This window comes from Myotis davidii, unplaced genomic scaffold (genome assembly GCF_000327345.1).
Source record: "Myotis davidii unplaced genomic scaffold, ASM32734v1 scaffold128, whole genome shotgun sequence".
In the NCBI taxonomy this organism is placed as follows: Eukaryota; Metazoa; Chordata; class Mammalia; order Chiroptera; family Vespertilionidae; genus Myotis; species Myotis davidii.
Genome location: NW_006299719.1, coordinates 331512 through 354475, shown reverse-complemented (window position 1 = coordinate 354475; position 22964 = coordinate 331512). Strand labels below are relative to the sequence as shown.

Genomic DNA, 22964 nt, shown 5'->3' with positions numbered 1-22964 from the left:
AGGCTGGCCACGTCCCCAGCGAGGACCCTCACCCTGATGGGGGTGTGGCCGGCCTGCAAACGACCCCAGGCCCCTCACCCAGGCTGGCACCACCTCCCAAGAGGACCCTAACCCAGATCCCAAACCCCCTTCAGGGCAGATAACCAGCCCCCACCAGTGTACCAGGCCTCTATCCTATGTAATAAAAGAGTGATATGCAAATTAACTGTCACTCCCTTACTCTGTCACTCCGCCAAAAGGATGGCGGTAGCCACCGAGCTGGAGTGAGCAGGAGCCTTGGATTGCCCCCAGCAATGGAGGAATGCAAGCTTCCTGCCTGCCCTGGCTGGCCCTGAGCTCCGCTCAAGGCTACAAAGTTTCGATTATAGAAAATAAATAAATCCCAGATACCTGCTTCTAGCCCGCAGGCGTGGCCAGCCTGAAAATGGCCCTCAGCCCCTCACCAGGGTGGCCAGGCACCTCAGCGGGACCCCCCCGACCCTGAAGGGGCTGTGGCCAGCCTGAAAACAGCCCTCAGACTCTCACCCAGGCTGACCACACCCCCATGGGGTGAGGGTCCCCACTGGGGGGCTTGACCACCCTGAAGACAGCCCTCAGCCCCTCATCCAGGCTGGCCAGGCACCCCAGTGGGGACCCCCACCCTGAAGGGGGTGTGGCCAGCCTGAAGATGGCCCTCAGCCCCTCACCAGTCTGGCCAAGCACCCCAGCGGGACCCCCACCCTGATCCAGGACACCCTCCAGGGAAAACCAGCCAGCCCCAACCTGTGCACCAGGCCTCTATCCTATATAATAAAAGGGTAATATGCAAATTGACCCTAACAGCAGAACGACTGGGAATGACTGGTCACTATGACACACACTGACCAGCAGGGGGCAGACGCTCAATGCAGGAGCTGCCCCCTGGTGGTCAGTGCGCTCCCACAAAAGGAGCTCTGCTCAGCCACAAGCCACACTGACGGCTGCAAGCACAGCGATGGTGGCAGGAGCCTCTCCCGCCTCTTCAGCAGTGCTAAGAATGTCCTACTGCAGCTTAGGCCTGCTCCCCGCTGGCAAGTGGACATCCCCCGAGGGCTCCTGGGCTTCCAGAGGGACATCCCCCAAAGGTCCCAGACTGCAAGAGGGCACAGGCCGGGCTGAGGGAGCCCCCTGAGTGACAGTTGGGGGAGAGGAAGCCGGCGGGGAGGGGGCAGTTGGAGGCAACGGGGGAGAGGGGCAGTTGGGCTTGATCAATCCAGCAAGCAGAGTGGTAGAGGCGATCAGGCAGGCAGGCAGGTGAGTGGTTAGGAGCCAGCAGTCCTAGAATTGCGAGAGGGATGTCCAACTGCCGGCAGTTGGACATCCCCCGAGGGGTCCCAGACTGGAGAGGATGCAGGCCAGGCTGAGGGACACCCTCCCCCATGCTCAAATTTCATGCACCAGGCACCTAGTAATTACTAGAAATTTAGTTAACATTTATCACTTCACATAGTTAGAATTTTTTATTGTGATGAGAATGTTTTTTGTATATAGGGTGTCCCAAAAAATGTAGATACATTTGTAATTATAAAGGCAGTGTATATTAAAATACGTTTCATTTTCAAAATTGAGCTTTAGCTGTTAAAGTGTGTATACATTTTTTGAAACACCCTGCATATTTTTTTATTGTTAACAGTATTACAGGTGGCCTCCTTTCCCCCACCCTTACCCTCTCGATCCAGCCCCCACCCCAGGTCTTAACCAAAGTCATTTTTTAAAGAAATAGAACAAAAAAATCACCAGATTTGTATGGAACCACAAAAGGCCCTGAATGGCCATAGAAATACTGAAAAAAACTGGAGGTATCACACCACCTGACTTCAAATTATACTATAGAGCTACAATAATCAAAACAGTATAGTACTGGTGGACAAAGAGACACACAGACCAACTGAACAGAATTGAGAGCCCAGAAATAAAATCACATGTATATGGGCAAATAATTTTATCGCTACAGGAGACCTTTAAAAATTGCCTATTTTACAGAACTAGAGACTTAGAGGTTTTTATTACTTTTACCTTTTGGTGCTCTATTTGTCCTTCATAGGGTGAAGTGTCTGTTGTCATTGCCTAGGATGTTTTTAGTTGCTGAGGTTAAAATAAGAATTACCACCCTAGATCAGAGTTCAGTCTTGTCGTCTCTAATAGGCAATGAAGACCTTTTGTTGGAGTCAATTTGTCCACTATAAACTCAACTTGACATGATTGAGGGTTTCCTTCCCACCCAAATTTTAGGTTCTCTTGGTTGTTTATAAAAATTTTGTTAACACCTTCCTGAATCTATTTTTAAAATCTGTGTATCTCAAATAATAAGCTCCACAGTTGTGGGTGGGAAACTCACCAAAGCGTTCTGAGCCTTATTTGCTGTTGGTGGTGGCAGGGGGTCAGGGACTGTTGTTGCTTTGGCTTTTATCCATTCAGTACCAGCTTTTATAGAAACTGAATTGGTTATAAAGAACCAGATCTAGTAACAACTCCAATTACTAGTGGGAAAGAAGGCAAAATTTTCTTAAAGTGTGAGATTTACGTTTTTGTTTTGGTTTCTTAACGTAAAGAAATAAAGAAAAAACTTTTTCTGTTTCAATTCACACTGGAAAGGAATTTGATGGAACCTTGGTCCTTGCTTGTTTCTGCTACTTAAGGTCATTGCCTTGAAAAGTCTACCACACATAGAGGACTTTCTGGGTGGGCTCCTCACTTTGAGAGGGGGAGTGATTTATCAGAGTGATTTAATTACAGCAAACACAAATCTAACAACAGCTTTTTAATCTCTAGCTTTTTAACAGCTACTCAGAACTCAGCCTTCCAAAAGCCATTTCATAAGGCACTTTAAAATATGGCTTCTGATGAAATCACTGGTTGAACTCACCCATTACCATTATATTTTCATTAAGCAACATCTTCATGCAATCTAACAAAATGCTGTATAATAGTGACATCTTGTCTTACGTCAGATAGTATGAAACTCTCCAACTGCTTGTACACTGTTTCAGGAAAACATGGAGGGAAGGCCTTCCCTTTGAATTTCAATCTTGTTAAGAAGTCCAGTAAGATGAATGCAAACGTGGTTTCCAGGTTGTAGCTTAAACAGTAAAATCAGACAAAGCAAAGGTGGCCATACTCACTCATTGGGGGTGCCCTTCTGGCCACAGAAGTGGCCCTGGCTGTCTGTAGGGTAAGCCACTCTTCTGGGGTCGCCATGTACCCAGGCTGCAGGAACGAGAAAGGACAAGCACTCTATCAGCAACAGCTGGCTGAAAGCAGTGTACGTGAGAAATTAGAATGCACCACTGCAACATTCTAACCTCTCCCGTCAGTCAGAGAAGATTATTGATTTCCTTCAAAGAGTAATTTCTTAATGAAAAGTAAAATAAAATATGGATGAACCAGTCAGAAAGCACATTTCTCTTATTCTCTCGGTATTCCTCTGGATTGAAGCCAAAGCATGAGGTAATGCACTTAGAAAATGACATTTATTAAAATGTGAATTAGAGGCACACTACAAAAGCTTGAAGTCATTTTTTTTTCGAGAGCTCAAAACTAAATGACTTCATAGCAGAGCTAATAAATTTACAGTAAATAATGTGATGTCATTCTTTTGGGTTATGCATAAGTGAAAACACTTAAAAATTTAAAGGAAGGAAACTCTAATGCCCAATTCAAACTGATTAGGTTTTTTTATGATTTCATGTGACATTAAAAAAGGCAAACAGTAGCAACTTCACAGGCAATCTATAATAATAAAAAGCATAATATGCTAATTAGACTGGACAGCCGAACGACCTTCTGAATGTCATTCTGAGCGTCCTTCCAGATGAAGCTGTGGTGGTGGGGGCTGAGGCAGAGATGGCTAGGGGCGATCAGACAGGCAGGTGAGTGGTCATGGGTGATCAAGCAGGCAGGCAAGCAGTTATGGGTGATCAAGCAGGCAGGTGAGTGGTTAGAGTCAATCAGATAGGCAGGCAGAGGCAGTTAGAGGCATCAGGCAGGCAGACAGAGGCAGTTAGGGGCATCAGGCAGGCAGGCAGAGTGGCTAGGGGTGATCAGGCAGGCAGGCAGAGTGGTTAGGGGCATCAGGCAGGCAGGCGGGCGAGCAGTTAGGAGCCAGCGGTCTCGGATTGCCAGAAGGATGTCCAACTGCCGGTTTAGACAGACATCCCCTAAGGAGTCCCGGATTGCGAGAGGGTGGAGGCCAGGCTGAAAGACCCCTCTCCCACCTCCACCACCCTCCTGTGCACGAATTTGTGCCCTGGGCCTCTAGTACATAATAAAGATTTACTGTACCCTGTCTGATAATCTCAAGGCTTACTATAAATATCAAGTGTTCTAAAGCTTCATGAAAACTGAAGACTCAGTTCTATTTTCTCTGAAGACCCTGGCTCTACCTCATACAAAGTCATCAATCTGATTTTCCAAAAAGTACAAACTTTACTTGACAGCTAGACTACAGAACCACAGAAAATAACATGCATTAACTAAATTGGGTAATATTCCCTAATTCTAACTGATTATTTCTAACTTCTCCAATTTGACTAATAGAGATTTTAAAACTCTAGGAAATGCATTGGTCAGCTAATACTTGTCTCTATATGGACAACATATCTCTTTGTCCTTTGCTTCCCTTAACATTTTCCGAGCTATCTCCTTACCTACATTCACTGGCTTTGACAATTGATGTTATAATTCAATAAGCCTTATATACATGGACAATGTGACTTAGAAAGATTAAAGAAATCAATTCTGAATGAGAATTTTAATATGATAGGAAAATGTTTCTCAATATTTCTCATCCATCTAAGCCTTTCCTTTTAGTCTCTAAATACCCAGGAAAGTCCCCTCTGTCTAATTCTTTCTCAAATGTTCTAGAGGTCAAATCAATTTCATCTTCTAATAGCTTCTTATAAAATCTGACTCATTTGGGCATCACTCCACTGCCATATCTTCCCACTTTTATTTCCCAGAATAAAGAAAGTGGACTATAAATAAGGCGTTTAAATGACATCTAGCGTTCAACATCTATGTCTCCAGACATGATTTCATTAAATTTAGTTTTAAATCTTAGTTTGTCACACTTTGGCTAAACTGAGGAAAAAGATCTAATTTTTACCTGACTTTATTTTCTATAATATATTTAACTTTATCCTGAAATGTTTTATTTCTTTTCCATACCATTCTTAATTTGGAGATGGGAACCTAAAGAAGCATTTGGATATGCTAATTAATATATTTATGACCCTGAACAAGTCACTTAATTGTTTTGAGTCTTGGTTTTCTAATTTGTAACCATAAAATGGGTATCAGAATACCCAGCTTCATAAGAATGTGGAGAATATGAAAGATGGTGAAAGCAGAATGCCTGACATAGAGTGTGAAGTCGGTCATGTTAGTTCCTGTCTTATCTGGATTTCACCAAAACCAAACATTGAGACGAGAACTTTGATGCAAATAGTTAATTTGAGAAGTGATTCCAGGAAGCTTAAGTGGCTGTGAGAAAAGTGATCCAGGGAAGGAGGCAAAGCAGTAAAGGGCACGCTAACAAGTGGGATGCTTTTGTGGGCAGCACTGACTCCCGCCTGCTGGGGACCTTCCGAGGAACCAGTGGGCGTGGTAAAACTGTCTGCCAGAGCTGCAAGCCAACTCAGAAGGGCCAAGGAATGAGGAGTGGGGCGTCGGCAGCTTCTACTACATGTATACTGTGTGCGTGTGTGTGTGTGAGTGTGTGTGCGTGCGCACGCAGGTATGTGTGTGTTCTTTTCGTCCTCAATCAAAGAATTGGACATGACAGGTATGTATCCTGTACTAGAGGTTAATCCCAGCATTGTTTATGTCAGAGTTCTCAAGAAACACATTAAAAGGAAAGAATCAAGTTTGTAGAAGGCTTAGAGAAGAAGTGGAACCTGAGAAATACTGAAAAATGACCAGGATTTAGACAGGTGGCCAGGAGTAGGGAAGAATGTTAGATTGAGGAAATAGTCTAAAAATGCGAGTTTCCAATTACTTGCTCACCATGTGCCAGATACTATGCTAAATGCATTGTACCCATTGTCTCAATGGAGTCTCACAGTAGCTCTATATCAGTCTCACAATAATCCTATGAAGTAGATAACTAACTTTATAGGCAACTGTAGTTCAGAGTTTTATTTACTTCTCAAGATCACATAGCTTTCAAGAGGCATAAACAGGGCTTGAAGTTAGGTGTGTTGCTCTCCCAGGCCCACGCTTTAACCACTACTAGACTCTGTAGCTGTAATGCTGCTGCTAAAGGATAGACTAGCAAAAAGCTTGTTCACAGTGGGACAACAAGGAGAGCAGCTATGTGAGGGTCAGCAGTATGTGGGCAGATGGTAGGAAAGGAGATGACACAGGCACTTTTGGAGCCTCTGTCGTTTGAAAAGAGCTTTGTACTTGGCTGGGGAGGGAGAGCGATTGGGAAGGATATGATGCCTCGGGCAAAGATAGAAGTGTCAGGGGAGGAATGCTCTTTGTTGATTTTGTGGTTTGGAAGTGTGGCAGGTGGCTGTGTGTAATAGCTGCTGCTACACCTCTCCATGCAGCCTCTGGCACAGAAGTCGTGCTGCAGATGGTCTGCTTTTGAGCTGCAAGGGCCAGTACAACCAAGTCACCTCAGTCAAGGGTATTTTGTTTCCTTTATCTGCTCTGCCAAGCATATATCTCACCCACCTCTACTGGAAGAATATGACAGGAAAAAAGAGATGTGCAACAACAGTTATTGTGTCCATTAATAAACTAAGGGGCTTTTTACATTAAACTAAGACCTCTCGCATTTTACTCCATTTCTTGGAATTTCTCTTTTCATGGAACTTCTAGAATTGTGCTGTTCATTAAGATAGCTACTAGCCACCTGTGTCTACTGAGCACTGATGTGTGGCTCAGCTGAACTGAGATCTGCTATAACTGCAAAGTGCACATCAGATTTTAAAGTGTGTGAACAAAAAATAAACGTAAATATCAATAATTTGTACTGATTATATTTAAAATAATAATATTTAGTTGTAGTTAATAAAATATATTATTAAAATTAATTTTATATTTAAAACATTTCTTTACATAGAGCTACTAGAAATTCAACTTATATGTGATGCACATTATGTTTCTCCTGGACAGATCTGCTCTAGAATATTTCTCCACAAATAAGGTGATTAACAGTATCATAACATTTAAACTACTCCTTAGGGCCCAACCAATTGTACAGTATCTGATATCTATTTACTTTAATTCTGAAAAGAAAGTTAACATGACAGTGTTATCTTAAAGTGCCAGTCTAGAATATGGTCAAGCTCCTCATCACTCATACTGAATTATCATCATCTTCCTATTCATTGAGTCACTCATTTATTAGGCCTTACCTGTGATAGACACACAAAGACTCTGAGGATATAGAGAAAAACATTCATATTTATTGTAATAATTGTTTCATAATGTATACATTCTCCCTAAGGGAACTATTATCACGCTAATTGGTCAGTGCAGAGGGAAGATGATTTCTGAAGAATGATATTGCATTCTCTTAAACTCAACCAAGCCATGGCCTTAATTTTAGATGCTTTTTAAGTTATAGTCTCTCTACTAAAACACAAAAAAGCAGACTCTGCCACCTTGGATGCAACAGTTTTTCTAACAAAAGCTTTGCCATTCCTGATAAATAGAAAATACCAGGGGTACCTGCTTTCACCTGGCAGGGAGAGTACTGCATCGTCACTATCTGCCCTCAACATTGTGTGACTTCCTAGCTCGTTGCCATAATTTAGTCTGTAAAGTTTGATAATATACTTACTCCACAGGATACCACAGAGAGTCTTCACATTGATGCAGATAAGATCTGGAGAGTATTAACTAGCATGTAATCCTGATACCTTAGGAAACCATGTATGCCATGGATGAAAAATATATCTCATGAAAATACAGTGGTCTTCCAATGAAGACCTGAGGAGCCCAGTTGTGATGTCTCCTCCAAAGTAAATGGTAAGCTCTGCACCTTGCATCTGCTGCTATAAAGAGAGAAGAACAACACTTATTGCCTCCCAGATTTGAGTGTGACCCAGAGAAATAAAATGCTGTTCAGATAAAACTGTACAAGCAGTTCTGCCACTAGCTCTATATGGCAGCATGGACTCAATGGTGCTTAAAATCTCTATCAGAGAGCAGAATGCTGTACGGGGCCTGTGGTAAATGCCTATTAGGGAATCACAGTTGGCGGTCCCTAGGGTTTTGGAGAAAATTCATGTTTTTTCAGCAAATAAATTATTTTGCAAAGTAGCTCCTGGACCCTGAATGACCACTCAGTGACATAAGAAGCCCCGGATGAACCGGATGTTATCCAATCCATCAATCCTAAAGTTGGCCATGCCCAGCAGCACGACAGTATTGGGGAGCTGAAGTGATATATTCATTCAATGCTTGTGAAGGTCATAAAGGCAGAAGACAACTTCATTCACAGATTGCTCACAATAATAGTGTATTGACTCCTGGGGCACTGCTTCAGCACATACCGATGGTGCATGGAAAGGTTGCTATGAGCAGTTGACTGGGAAGGAATAAAATTAAACCAGATTTATAGGTGTCTAGGGAAGATCTGTTAGCACAGCTCTGGGAACATTTTTCTAGTTACCTACTTTTACTGGGAGAAGAAATGACCTGCCTATGATCTATTCATAGACAGAGGCCAATTGTTTGACCAAAATATCATGGACTGGAAAATAAGAATATTAGACAATGAATGGCAAGGGAGTTTGATAAATAACTAGAAGGTCCAACCTCAAAATGAATTCAGAATATGAAAATATTCATGTCTACATGCCTGCTTAGTAAAGATCCTCTATAGAGGTATCCTTTACTAATCAGATGGAAAAGTACTTGTTCAATGATTTTGTGAAAAAGTTGCTGGAAGCCGATCCACCCTGGTTGCTTGAGGCAGTCCCTGCAGGGATGTTTCAAGGAACCTTGAAATAGAGATGAGAAATGCCCTAGCCTTTGGAATGGAATGGATGGGGTTAAGATCAAATAGGATAAATGCAGATGTAAGAGGACAATAGGGGGAGGAACCTGGCTAGGAAAAGAAAGGTTGTTTCCCAGGTGGGGACCAAATAGTATAAATACAGATGCTAGCTGACAATAAAAGAAAAAGAACCTGGCTATGATGATCACCTGAACACTGCCTCCATGTCTTTCCTTCCTCGCCGACTCCACCCACACCTTTGGGAACCCCTGGACCCGCTGGGGCTGGACCCCAGCAAAAAGTAATCATGACAACAGGGTTGAAGGCTATGACTGAGTTTTGTTAGCATGGACATTTATTCACAAAAGCTGACCTGGCCCCTACCATTGCTTGTGTGGCACACTGTCAGCAGTAGAGGGTCACACTGAACCCGATCACCCCGAAGCAGCCGGCCTACGGAACTGAAGGATCCCATACGAAGATCTGATTAATGCACTCCTTAGGGAGCAATGCCTCTCAAGGTGGGGCTGCTATTTTCCAGAATACAACAGGGTCAGAGCAGGACACACATGTTGTACTCACACAGATTAATTAAAGAGAGTTTCATAAAGGAATATTTACAGCAAGATGGGTAGGGTTTTGAGAAACAAAGAAGAGTTGCTACAGAGGCTAGCAACTGTAGGGTGCCGTTTTCAGGCTCAGGGTGGAAGGAGTTATCTGTGTCCAGAGAGAAGCCAAGTAGAAAGAGCTGACTGACTGAGGGGGTGGAGCCTTAGGTAGAAAGACATCCCAGCAAGAGAGCCAGAGGAACAAATTCCACAAACTCATCCTCCTACCCGCCAACCTATTGTCAGCACTTCTCACCAACCAAACCAAACAGAAGCCACAGGACAAGAGGACCTGTTGGTGTAATCCTTATAAAGCCTATGCCAGTTTGTCAAGGGACAGAACAGGGTAGAGTAGGGTAGAGTGAGATGGGGGGAAGGTAATGAAAAATACCAGCCTATATTCTGAACAAGTGACCAGCCTCTTCAAGGGTAGCATGTTAGATATATTCAGCGAGACATACAGGACTTTATGAAAAGCACACAAACCAACAAACAAAAAATAACAAGAGATAATAAGGTTTTCAGATTCTCTTTTGTCAGAATTTACTACCAGAGGGGACAGAAGAAAAAAAAAATCAGAAAGATGAGCATTCTAATTTTGGAGTCTGTGAAATAGGAGGGGTCAGAGTAGAAGGCAAAAGATGAGACAAGGCATTTTTTAAACACATTTTAAAAACCACATGTAGAATTAAAAAGGAATGGACAATCAGATAAACCAAGAAACTAAATTAGGCTTTTTACATCTTTGTTCTTTTATTAGCAAGCTGACTCCATGCTGATTACTTTGATATACTTCTTTTTCCAGCTATTCTAATTAGATATTAGTCTATTACTATTAACAACCTGTTCAAGGTTTTTATTCACATTACAAGATAGCGGTTTTTGTTGTTTTTTTTAGAAGTTAAGACGTAATTGGAAATAATAAGGACAGAAATGTATTCATCCTTTTCTTCATTCATTCTACAAATATTGTTTAAGTGCTTACTATATGTCAGGATCTTGCTAGATGCTGGGTATATAAAGGTCTTTGCTCTCCCAGAGCCTACAGTCTTTTAGGGGAAATCAATCTTAATGAATTAATTGCACAAACAAATGTGAAATTACAATTCTGACAAACACTATAAGGAGCAATACCTGGTACAAAAATTCTTAGAGGCAAATGGCCATGTGAAGGAGGTCAGGGATGATGTCCCTGAAGAACTAATGCAGGAAAATGAATGGAGGCTCAAAGAAGCTTCCATGAGAAGGACACATGGACAAAGGTTTTGTGAGGGGTGGGGGTGATAGGTGTTGGGGACAGATAGGAAACCAATATGGTGCATACACAAGCTGGTGCACAGAGAGGCAGTATCTTAGGTTATTTTCTATAATGACCAACAGGAAGATTGTTTTAGCATAATGTTGTTGTCAGTGCCAACCTTGCAATTCACTAAAAAGGTTTTGTTCAGGTAGGTCCTTCTCCTATTCAAATTTTCCTTGAAAACCTCAAAGTCATCACACACCCAGTGTCACTCATCTCAGTGTTTATTTGCTTAATTGTATGATAGCTCCAGAAGTGGCAACACCCCCTTGCTTGAAGGAAGAGCTCTCATCATTCCAAAAAAATGGACTTAATTTCTTATATCTGAAAATGTTACACTTAATATTCATTAGTAATATCTACTATAGTAAACATATCTTTTTCAAAAGATCCATGAAATCCTTTGAGACCTTCCTGGCCAGAAAAAGCCCAGAGGAGATACTATCTGACATAATTTCATTTACTCTCTATATAAGCACTAACTGAGAAAAAAACCAAACCTGTATTAGTAGTTGTGGATTATCATAAAGAATGTGTTTCTCTCTTTAGCGGGTACATAATAGAAGCTAATTTTGCAAGCAATCTCTGAATGTAAACAGTGACACATACAAACTGCAGCTTTCAGATTGTGATATTTGCCTGCAAAAGAACACCTGCTTTTGCCCTGGCTGGTGTGGCTCAGTTGGTTGGGCATCCTCCCATGCACCAAAAGGTTGGCGGTTCTATTTCCAGTCAGGTCACATACTGGGGCTACGGGCTCAATCCCAGGAGGGGGCATGCGGAAGGCAGCTGATCCATGTTATGCTCTCACTTTGATGTTTCTCTCTCCCGTCCTCTTGAAAAACAAAAAAGGAAGAAAGAAAACCTGCTTTTCACTTATTCCACTAGTGCTGTTTTCTGACACTTGCTGTTTTAAGCCAACTCTGTGTAATTGGGGATGGGGGAGTGAAGGAGGAAGAAAAAAAACATTAGCACATGATATGCTATGGCTGACCAGAACCACAGCATATCATGGGGTTCTGGTCAGCCCCTTCCCTCTCAGTGACCTTCATTATTTAAAGAATCCCCATGTATCTTCTTTAGTAAATACAAGGCAGGGTTGCATGGTGGTATGAGCACAGCCTCTAGAATGAAACTGCCTGGTTATTGGTGAGTAAACCAAGTGACAAAGTTACACAGCAGTCAGTACCAGTCAGGACTGATCATCTTATCCCCTTAACTTCCTAAGTTTTAAGAATAACTTTAAAAGACCACTTTAAGTGAAGAGGATAAGTATGTGTGTGTGTGTGTGTGTGTGTGTGAGAGAGAGAGAGAGAGAGAGAGAGAGAGAGAGAGAGAGAGAGAGAGAGAGAGAGAGAGAAGAGAAGAGAGAAGATAAATTATTTGTAAAACACTCCTATTTGGGTAATTCATCGCAGATAAGAAAAGATTGGTGAGAGATAGGTAAAAATTTCATTCAGGCAAATTGTCCTTTCACTCATACTAAGGAAATGTATGTTACTCAAGTGCCAGGGGCAAGTATAATTATCTGGAATCATCTTTCATTTTCAAACATTTGCAAAGCATGTTCCTGTTGTGCTCTGAGGTTGAGTCAGAAGTGGCAGCAGTTAAAGAGCCCTCTGTCGAGGAGAAAATGGGAGTAGGCCAACTACTTGCACTGACACTTAAAAATTAACTGCAAATCTGTTTGGGGCAGCTAAAGCATTCCCAAACCACTTGTTCGTCCGGGAATGTTGGCTTTCAAATCATTATTTTGTATCCCTTAAAGGTACATTTTAACTGTTTTAAAATGTGAGGAACAGGCCCGCCAAATTGTGCTTATGGCTTTTTAACACAAGCAATTTACAAATGCAATGAAGCAGATAATAGGGCACATGATACCGAATTTGGAAATCTGTGCTGATGACACCATTGCTGTGGGAGCATTTTTGGAAGCAACCCTGTATCCGGTTGCCTGGATAAGAAATGTTGTTTATCATTTCACAGGTGGTCTCTTCCGCCCAATGGTGAGTTTGGGGTCATGTCCTTGAGCACAAATCAGTCACTCTCATGCTAGCAATATTCCACTTGAAATCATCTGGAATTCATGTATTCAGCAAAATACAACAGTAAAAATCTCACTCAACACAAAGAAATATGTTCAAAAAACAGTCAAAACGAAGTGCTTGCTTTTTAAAATGAAGACTTCTAAACCAAAAAGAAGCATAAGTATGTATTTTAATTAGAAAACAATTATATACTTGTAAAGAAAGCAAAAGGACATTAACACTAGTTCTCATTACGTATAAATATAATGATTTTTTCATGAATTGTTCATGATTTTTCATTATATTTATTGTTCCAATAAAAGTAATTATGCCTGGGAGCTCAGTGGAGCCAGGCTCAAGGTCTGGATCTCATCACCTCACCTAAGTCAGGTCTCGGTGTAGATGAGGCTCCTACGGGTTGGTTCCTCTCCTAAGGATGATTGATCTATTTAGATAGATCACTGAACCCGTTGGGCACACTTCCTATTCCCATGTTGCCATTGGCAACAGTGTGCCAAATACTTCACCAGTATATAATAAGGTTCCATTCCCTTCTGTTTCCAGTTGTTTTCCTCACTTTCCTTTAAACTCTCATGACAGTCTCCTCACAATCCATTTGGCTTCTGAACCTGGTTTCAAAACCATATCCATGTTTTAGGTCTTATTACACAGGTACTAAATGTTGTCTGCTTATCTATTCTTGCTGCACCCAACACACCCAATCAACAATTTTATTTTGCTCATGATCTGGGGAGTCCGCTGGGCCCCTGGGTCTCTCATGCAGTCAGATATTGACTGGGGCTTCAGTCATCCGAATGCCCTTCAGGGCTGATGGCAATTATCCCTTGGAGCCATTGAGCCTGCTGACCAAGACCCCTAAGGTGGCTTCTCCATGTGGCTTGGGCTGCTCTTGGCATGATGACAGAGTTCTAACTAGTTTGCATTAATTTACTTTTTTTTTGTTAACTTCCTATTGTCTCAACTAAGAGCAATAATTATTCCTAGGAAAAATTAAAAACCAAACAAACTTTAGACCCTAACTCCAAGTGCTTTCTAATTAAATGCAACAAGGAAATAACTCATTCAATTGGAAATCCATTTGAAAAGAAGAAAAATTATTGACTGTTAAAATTGTGCTATTATTGCATATATAATGTTAGCACAAGGATAGCAAGGAACAATTTGCATAAGAAATATTCCTATTCTTTTTTTCTAGTTAGGAAATAATTGAATAGCAACCATCAGTGAAGTAGGACAAAAGAGGGCTATTATCATAAATGTTAGTTTGATCTTTCAAGGAGATTTGATTACCTTCTACTCACACTCCACTTCCCCACTTGAATAGAGGTTCTGCTTTTCATCAGTCAAATGTCAAGTGCCTTTGTTGCATGCTAGCTGGCCATATTCCATCTAAGGGCAAAAATCAGTTTTTCCGCAGACTTTGTGAGAAACACAGCTCTCCAATTGCAAAACATGGATGAAAGACAGGCCTAAAAAAGGTCCTGATCCAACAAAATGGCTAAAGATGCCAAACTATATACTATCAGTGACACGGTCTTAGCATCATCTTTCCTCAGGAAAAGGTACATGTTCCTTTATGTGAAAAAATTCTTCATATTCCTGGGAACTCGACCAATTGTTTTCCTTCATTCTTCTTTCAGCCCAATATTAGATATAACCAAAGAGTTAAATTTATCTTACAAACAAACTAGTAAAGTATTATAGTTCAGATAAAGATAGCATATATATTTAGTAAATTTGGTGAGCCATTCATTTTGATCAGTGGCCTCAGGATTAATTTGGGAGAATCATTAATTAATCCAGTTTTACATGAGGAACATTTATCCTCTAATTTCATGTGGATTAAGGCATTTACAAACTGATAAGGAGTTCTTAAAGAAAAAGGCGAATTTCTTATCACGCTCCAGGGGAATAATGGTAGCACTCCCAGTGCTTCCCTCTCCTGTCTCCACAGGACAGGGAGCAGCAGTGGCTTTCGCAGCCCCAGGTAAGGAAGAAAGGAATTTCTCTGTGGATGATAACAGAGTGTCTCTGAGATGTGGTGGAGAGCCATAAGGCCTCCTAATAAAAAGATTCTGGGCACAGTATAAGATCCTTATGAAGTTTCTGTATGCATTCAAACTATAATAACCAAAATTATGGGTTGCTATATAGAAATAATAGAGTAAATTACATTTTAAAGCAGTTTATTAAAATTCAGAACCACACGGTAGGAAACAAACTACTGTCTAGTACTGTTATGGATCATTATTGGTGTAGCTGAATATTATTTCATTTACTTCTCACAATAGCCCTGCAAAGTAGATAGTGTTTCTATATTCAACAGATAAGAAAACTGAGGTTAAGACACTAGCCCAGTTCTACCAAATAAATGGAGGAAACCCTACATCTGCTTGAGTTCAAATCTACTTTTATGCAATGAATTTCAATTCTATGACAAAAAGTAAAAACAAAATAAATTACACAAACAAGATGTGTCCCAAAGTTAGAGAAGCTAACATTCCTTTAGTTGTAGAATAAGAAAATTAATTTTATTATAACATTTAATTTATGGATGATGTATTGTGCTACAACTACATTGATGTTTAGACTTTAAAATGGTTAAAGAAATACCAAAGAAATCGTCTAAAGGCTTAGAGTATATTAGTTTTGTGATTTATGCTCCTTTAGTCTTCTTTTTCTCCTTATATTCCTGCCTTACTTTTGAATTCTCCAAATCTAAGAAGTTTTTGCATGGTATTACTGAGATGATCTTCTGGAAATTACTTTCAATTGCTTTTCTCAAAAATGACTCTTATTGGAAGATAAAACTGAAAAGCAGAAAAGAGTATTTTCCATTGTTCCCTAGGCAGGCCCAGCCTTCTTTCTGCTAATACATTCCACATTAAGTCCAGGCACTAGTTATTGACACTAGAACATGATTATACTATTATATGTATATTGTTATCTGACTTTTATAGCTCCCATCCTATTAATAATATGTTAAAGTTTCCTAGATCAACATATAAAGGACTTAGGGTCTCTGGGAGAAAATGTGATAAATTCACAGGCAATTGCAAAACCTTTTTACAGAAAATATTCATACCAGTCCCTTTGGTAGTGTTTTAAAAATCCAAATAAAGAAACTCTGTATTTTTCCTCTTTATTTTAACTTTCATAGAAAAATTTTTTACCTAATAATAAACAACAGGATATCTCTTTCTGGTAGGCAAGGATAATAAGACTTCTTACATGTTATGCATTATCAGATAAAATACTTTTTTCTTTTTTATTCCCCTACATGGCATTTAGATTTCATCATATCACAAAATAACCCTCTTTGAAAGAAGACTGAAATTACATTAAATATCTTTATCAATTTCTTTTTACATTTCAAACTCCCCTTTTTATTACTATTATCATAATACACAGTCTTCTCTCCATATCCACAGGGATTGCTTGCTGGACCCCTATGCTTACCAAAATTCATTGATGCTCAAGTGCCATATATAAAATGGGGTAATATTTGCATATAACCTATGCATATTCTCTTATATTTTGGAAATCCTTAAAAAATGCCCCTTCTTTTTAATTTTCTTATTAAAAAAGTTTATATATTACCTAAACTATCTAGGCCCTAGTTCTTCTTAGTAAATAGCAACATGAACATAATTAGCTGCTTAATAGAATTTCAAAAGTAAAAATGATTAAAAAGAAACCATAAGCTTTTCCTTCCTTCTTTGTAATTGTACTGGAGGCCCAGTGCACAAAATTTGTGCACTGGTAGGGCCCCTAGCGGCTGCCACCACTGGCTGGAGCCTCCCTCCCTTCCCCCAGCCGACCCCACCCCCTAGTCAATCTTGAGGACAATTCCCAGTTGAGGGGACAATTTGCATACTAGGCTTTTATTATATTGGATTTACTTAACTAATTTGAGTTTTCCTTGTAATAAACTACTTTGTGTTTATTTTTCATTACATCTGCTACCCAGTGAGTCCTGGTGAAAAGTCAACAATCAATAATAAGATGCTTCGGGAAGAAATTGATTAATGTTAAAAGTGTGACACTGACTTAATTATTTCGTTACCAAGTGTTTAATATCTTTTATACCTGTATTTACTCACCTATAAGTCCTAAAATAATGTAGCCAGTAATGAACAGTATGAAGACCATGCAGCACAGAACATCTGTACAACCCCTAAAGACAAAAAAAAATTAGAATTAAAAAGGGTCCAAGATGACTTCTTATTTACTGTACAAAATATAACGATATGCCCTTTGATATCCAATAATTCTAAAAGGTGGATCACATGTGTTTCTGCAATTAAAGACTATAGCAGCAAGAAAGGGGTCATAATTCTATAATGAAAGAAACTCCCCCAGAATTCTTAGCATTTATTCTTTCTTGGTTTTTATTTGTAAAATGTTTTTAAGGATGAGAGTACACCAACACTGAGTAATAATGTTTTTATTTGAAATTGTAATTTACACTATTTAATTTTATGATTTTCATCTTCATGCCTCCCCAAAACATGGTGTACACATATATTTTCAACTATTTCCATTCCTCCCTTTATTTTCTTTCTATAGACATATTTTAAAGGTAATATTAATTAAATAAAGGACTAGCTACATAAACTTTCTAAGGGAAGTAGAGTTGTAACTTTCTAATGATCAAAACTATAATTTTCCCAGCTATCCTATAGGCTAGATATCATCAAATTAAGTTTAGAGAAAATGTGGCTCAGAGATGCAGTGATTTGCTAGGGATCACAAGTCAAGCCAACTTCCAGCAGGCATAGTCAAGGTTTTCAACTAAAGTATTTCCTATTCCCAATATTATGCTTGTTCAGCTTCTGAGTGGTCTAGAAGGTAAAAACTATATCTTGAAAGTGAGAAATAATACAACCATTCTCTATTTGAAACAATGAAAAATATATTAGCAAAGAAAAAAAATCAACCTATTTGACAGGATTAAAAGTTGCCCATGAGAATTCTCATAACGAAAATTTAATCTTCAGGGCAATGGATATGCTCTAATCATTTAGCACAGTCAGGTGGAAGTTACACACTGTTTGTACAGGTGGTAGCAGTAATAATAATGAATAATAATTGTGCAGTAACATATACAGTAATACCTTACATTGATAAAACCCTGTATACATTTACTGCTTTCATTGTAAATTTTCTAAGAATACCATCAGGTTGTTTGTGGTAGTAATGTGAGTTGACTTACCTAAGGTCCAAGAGAGAGAGGTAACTACAGAGGCAGGCAAATATCTGGGTCTCTAATGCCAAAACTTTTTCATTCAGTCTTTATGTTAATATGATTATAGTTTTCTTTAAAGATTCAAATTAGACATATCTAAAACTCCACACACATCCCTCCTACCTCGCAATAGAGAAAGTTACCCATGACACAAACTATCATTTGTTTAAATCCAACCCAAGGATTTTAAAATTCACTTGGATTTTAAAATTATAAGAATAATAATAAAAAGAAGAAAACAGAGTTCTGATTTTCTTTAGTTAACAACTGGTGAAAGTAAAAATCTGTTCTCTTCATAAGCCAAGATTTGGAAGCAGCCCAAGTAGAGGAGTGAATAAAAAAACTGTGGAATACTACTACACAGTAGAATACACTATTATACAATAGAATACTACTCTGTCACTAAAAAAAAAAAAAAATCTTACCCTTTGGTACAGCATGGATGGATCTGGAGAGCATTGGGCGAATTGGAATAAGCCAATCAGAGAAAGACAAGTGCCATATTATTTACTCATATGTGGAATCTAATGAACAAAATGTACTAACAAGCAAAATAGAGACAGTCCCATAGATAGACAGCAGGCTGACAGCTGTTGGGAGAATCTAGAATGAGGGGTTGGTGGAGGGACAAAGGAAAAGAGAAAAAAATCATGGACACAGATAACACAGGTATGGTAAGGGGAAGGGAGGTGGTGGGAGGTGGAAGAGGATATGTGAGGGATAAATGGTGATAGACGGAGACTTGACTTGAGGTGGTGAACACACAATACAGTGTACCAATGATGTGTTGTAGACTTGTGCACCTGAAACTTGTATAATTTTATTAAGCAGTGTCACCCCAATAAATTCAATAAAAAGGAAAAGGAAGCAAACATCTGCATGGGGATGAGAAGAGTATCTCTCACTGTTCAAATGTGTTCTGACACATCCTACTCAAGATCAGGTTCTCATTCTGTCAGAGCAGTTGTTAAATAGCACGACACTTAATAGGAAATGCCTGCAGGTGAGGGACTAAAGGAGAGGAAACTGGAACACTTCAGTGCTTTAATTAGAAGTCTTCAAGTTGTCAAAGCCCTTGTGTGTAATCATAGCTACCAGGAAGAGGGAGAAAGGGAGGAGATCAGAAGCACCAGCCAGGTTATATAGCTATATGTTGATATCTGTATATTTACATAATGTGTAATATATACTGTAATGCATACTTATAATGACCTAGTGTTACATAGTAGTATAATGTCATATATGTGTAATGTTATGAATTAAGCACAGGGAGAAATAAACATATATACTAGGGAGGTAAATAAAAGAAACTGCAAACTTCAAAAGATAGAACACAAGGAAAGCAGCAGAGCTCTGAAGGAAATTTTTGAAAAGTAAAACCCATACTCCCCAGCTACTGGCACTGAGGAATGGGCATCAGTTGAAGTAATGGCTCCAGATGCGGTTTTATACTACATCTCTATTTCGTTTTCGTACCAAGGATGCACTACAGCACCAGGGACTGGGTGCCCATACACTCGTTCCTCCCAGCAGTCTCTCACAACAGTGGAACAGCATCTCTTAATAATTCACACCTTGAGGTGTTTGAGATTCTATTCTGGGACCCAGCAGGATAATATATTCAAGTCTGCTTTTCTCTTCTGGTATAACACTTTAGAAAAATAGCAGACCATACCCGAAGGCCAGACTGGTTTATTTTATTTTATTTTATTTTATTTTATTTTATTTTATTTTATTTTATTTTATTTTATTAAGCAAAGAAAAATGTTCAACAGAGTGAAATTATAAATTAAAAAATTCAAGAGTCTCAAAAAGCAGGCAAGTTTTTCTAGATAGACTACTGTATTTCTTAATTTGTTCTTCTTATGATTTGATTCCCTTTGTTATTTTTAAAATTTCCTTTTAAAAATAGGTGTGCGTTTTCAGATAATGACAATTACCTGCCATTTTCTCTATTAATTCATCTGTTTCTCCCCCTTTCTACAGACATTCCTTCCAGAAAAAAATACTACTTAGGAAACTGAATTTGAACAAAATATAAAATATAGCTTAGGCGCATTTCTGAGTCAGGAACTTAGCAGAAGCTTAATTCAAGTTTTTAGAATTTGTAGCATCTTATCACTGTTCCTTTCTTTTGATTTCAGGTCATCTGTAACAACCCTATATGTTCTGCAAGAACTGAGTTATTTTTAAAAAGCAAGGATTTAATTTGGTTAAATTTTTAAGTCTCTCAAGACAGCTATTGAGGCAATTTGAGTGATACCAGCACCTGGTTGAAATCTTACTGAATCATATTCTGGCTAGAGGCTTGTCATTGTTGTGCCATTTCCTTGGGTAGATTCATTTATACTTTCATAGCAAGCACTAAGAACCATTGTTCCAAACTAAAAATGGGTTGCATCCCACTGGGTCCCAGAAAGGATAACTTGTAGAGAAATATGCCCCTAAGCCTCTACCACTCTCTCCCTCTGAATCAAAGTCCAATTTTTTTTTAAACTACTCACTCTCAAATTTATCAGGAAACTATTAAAACTTTATTCAGATTGAGCTACCCTGACATAAAAGTATTTTCAAAGTTAAACTACAGAAGTACCATTACTACCTTATATTTATTTTTCCAAACTACAATAAGAATAGGACCCCAATTATAGATGCACTAGAGCAGCCGTGGGCAAACTACGACCCGCGGGCCGGATCCGGCCCATTTGAAATGAATAAAACTAAAAAAAAAAAAAAAAGACCGTACCCTTTTATGTAATGATGTTTACTTTGAATTTATATTAGTTCACACAAACACTCCATCCATGCTTTTGTTCCGGCCTCCAGTCCAGTTTAAGAACCCATTGTGGCCCTCGAGTCAAAAAGTTTGCCCACCCCTGCACTAGAGGCACGGTGTCCGGCCCATTTGAAATGAATAAAACTAAAAAAAAAAAAAAAAGACCGTACCCTTTTATGTAATGATGTTTACTTTGAATTTATATTAGTTCACACAAACACTCCATCCATGCTTTTGTTCCGGCCTCCAGTCCAGTTTAAGAACCCATTGTGGTCCTCGAGTCAAAAAGTTTGCCCACCACTGCACTAGAGGCACGGTACACGAATCATGCACTAGTGGGATCCAGCTGGCCTGCCCCCAATTGGGGTGGGGCCGGCCAGGGGGAGTTATTAGCGTCAAAAATCTTTGCAGGGTGTATACACATCTGCTGTTGGCTTTTGGATGAGTTGAAGCTTCAAAGGCGCATTAGAGTCAGGGACACTTACATCTTCCGTTTCTAAGCCTCTCCCTAGGCAGGTAATGCAGTTTAGCTGCATAGACAAACCCTCTAAAGAGAGGCCGTGGTGTGATGTGGCTGCCCTCTTTGGTAGGAAGCAGTGGAGAGAGAATGCAGGAGATGGTAGTTGTGCTGGGCACCTCCCCTGGACACCTGACTGATGTTCCAGACCATGAGCAGTTTTCCTGCTAATCACTCATCATCCAGGTTCTTGGTCTATGAAGGCTGGGGAGCGTTTACTTACTTAGAGTCACTGAAGGTCACACTTCAGTGATTGGGGTGGGGGAGAGGGCGGTCAGGAATGGGGCTGGCAGGGGGAGGGGCCATGGGCAGTTGACTGGCCAGCCCTGCCCCCGATTGGGCCTGTTGGCTGCCTTAGTGTACATTATAGCCACCAGTCTTTCTGGTAGTTCTGGTTTTTCCACTGTTCAGTTGCTTGGCTTTTATATATATAAATTTGTACACCTCCCTTCCCCACCTCATTCTAACCCACAAATATAGAATGCCTAGAGTCACCTCAACATAAGATCTTGGGAGCTTCCTTTGACTTTCCCTTTTTATTAGATTCTCTTTCATATTCAATTGACAAGTACTCTTGGCTCCTTCTCTCTGATGTGTCTTCCTTTCTATTCTTACAGCATGCAAAATATAATAATCTGTTCAATGTTATATGTCACATGGATTTAAAATTTTGCTATGAACAAGCTTAATGTGGATATCAAATAAGTGAATGTAAATGTAAGACAAATTTTAAAATAAAAAATTTATGATTCCATCCTTCAAACCAATTCAAATGATATCTCCCTCATGAAGTTTCCAACTAAAAGAGATCTCTCTCATCTCTGCAGACTTACAGGAATTGTATTTGTACATATTTAAGGCAATTATTTTCTATCTAATATAACCTGGACCAGTGGATGGCACATGATAACCCATGGGCCAAATCTGGCCTGCTGCCTGATTTTGAACAGCCTTAGAGCTAAAAATGAACTTTACATTTTAAGAAAACAAAAGAAGAATATTTTTTGAATTATACAAAATTCAAATTTCAGTATCCATAAATAAGAATTTTTGGAAAATAGCCACACTCATTCATGTATATATTGTGTGTGGCCACTTTTGGGCTACAACAGCAGTTTTGAGCAGTTGCAATACAAACCGTATGGCCACAACGCCTAAAATGTTTACAACCTGGGCCTTTATAGAAAAAGTTTGCTGACCTCTAACCTAGACCACATAGTCCTCTATGGCAGCATTCAGCACAGATCCTTAGATGCTGCAGACAAAAGCAATCTATGTCCCATGAATGATTAGGAAGACACATTTCCAACTGATAGGCTAATGCATCATGAACAGACTCTGCTAAAATTCTGTGCTGTTTCAAATTTCAGATTTTGCGGGGAGAGGTGCCCTATATGATGAAAGTTTTGTCTAGGAATTCAATTTTTTGGTGAAGCTTAAGCATGCCATCTGGATATTACTGTCTCTAGTGAAATCACAAAAGAGAAAGAGGAAGG

At 39.6% G+C, this 22964-nt stretch overlaps 1 protein-coding gene across 1 annotated transcript in view; it reads right to left on the bottom strand.

The window, feature by feature from the left end:
* SLC44A5 (solute carrier family 44 member 5) overlaps positions 1–22964 on the bottom strand; it is a 152260-nt gene that overhangs the window by 63610 nt on the left and 65686 nt on the right. Inside the window, exons 4-5 of the mRNA XM_015571888.1 lie at positions 17031–17104; positions 3141–3225 (exon numbers count right to left, since the gene is read on the bottom strand). Coding sequence (XP_015427374.1) covers positions 3141–3225; positions 17031–17104 — 159 coding nt within the window. The remainder of the gene's footprint in view (positions 1–3140; positions 3226–17030; positions 17105–22964) is intronic.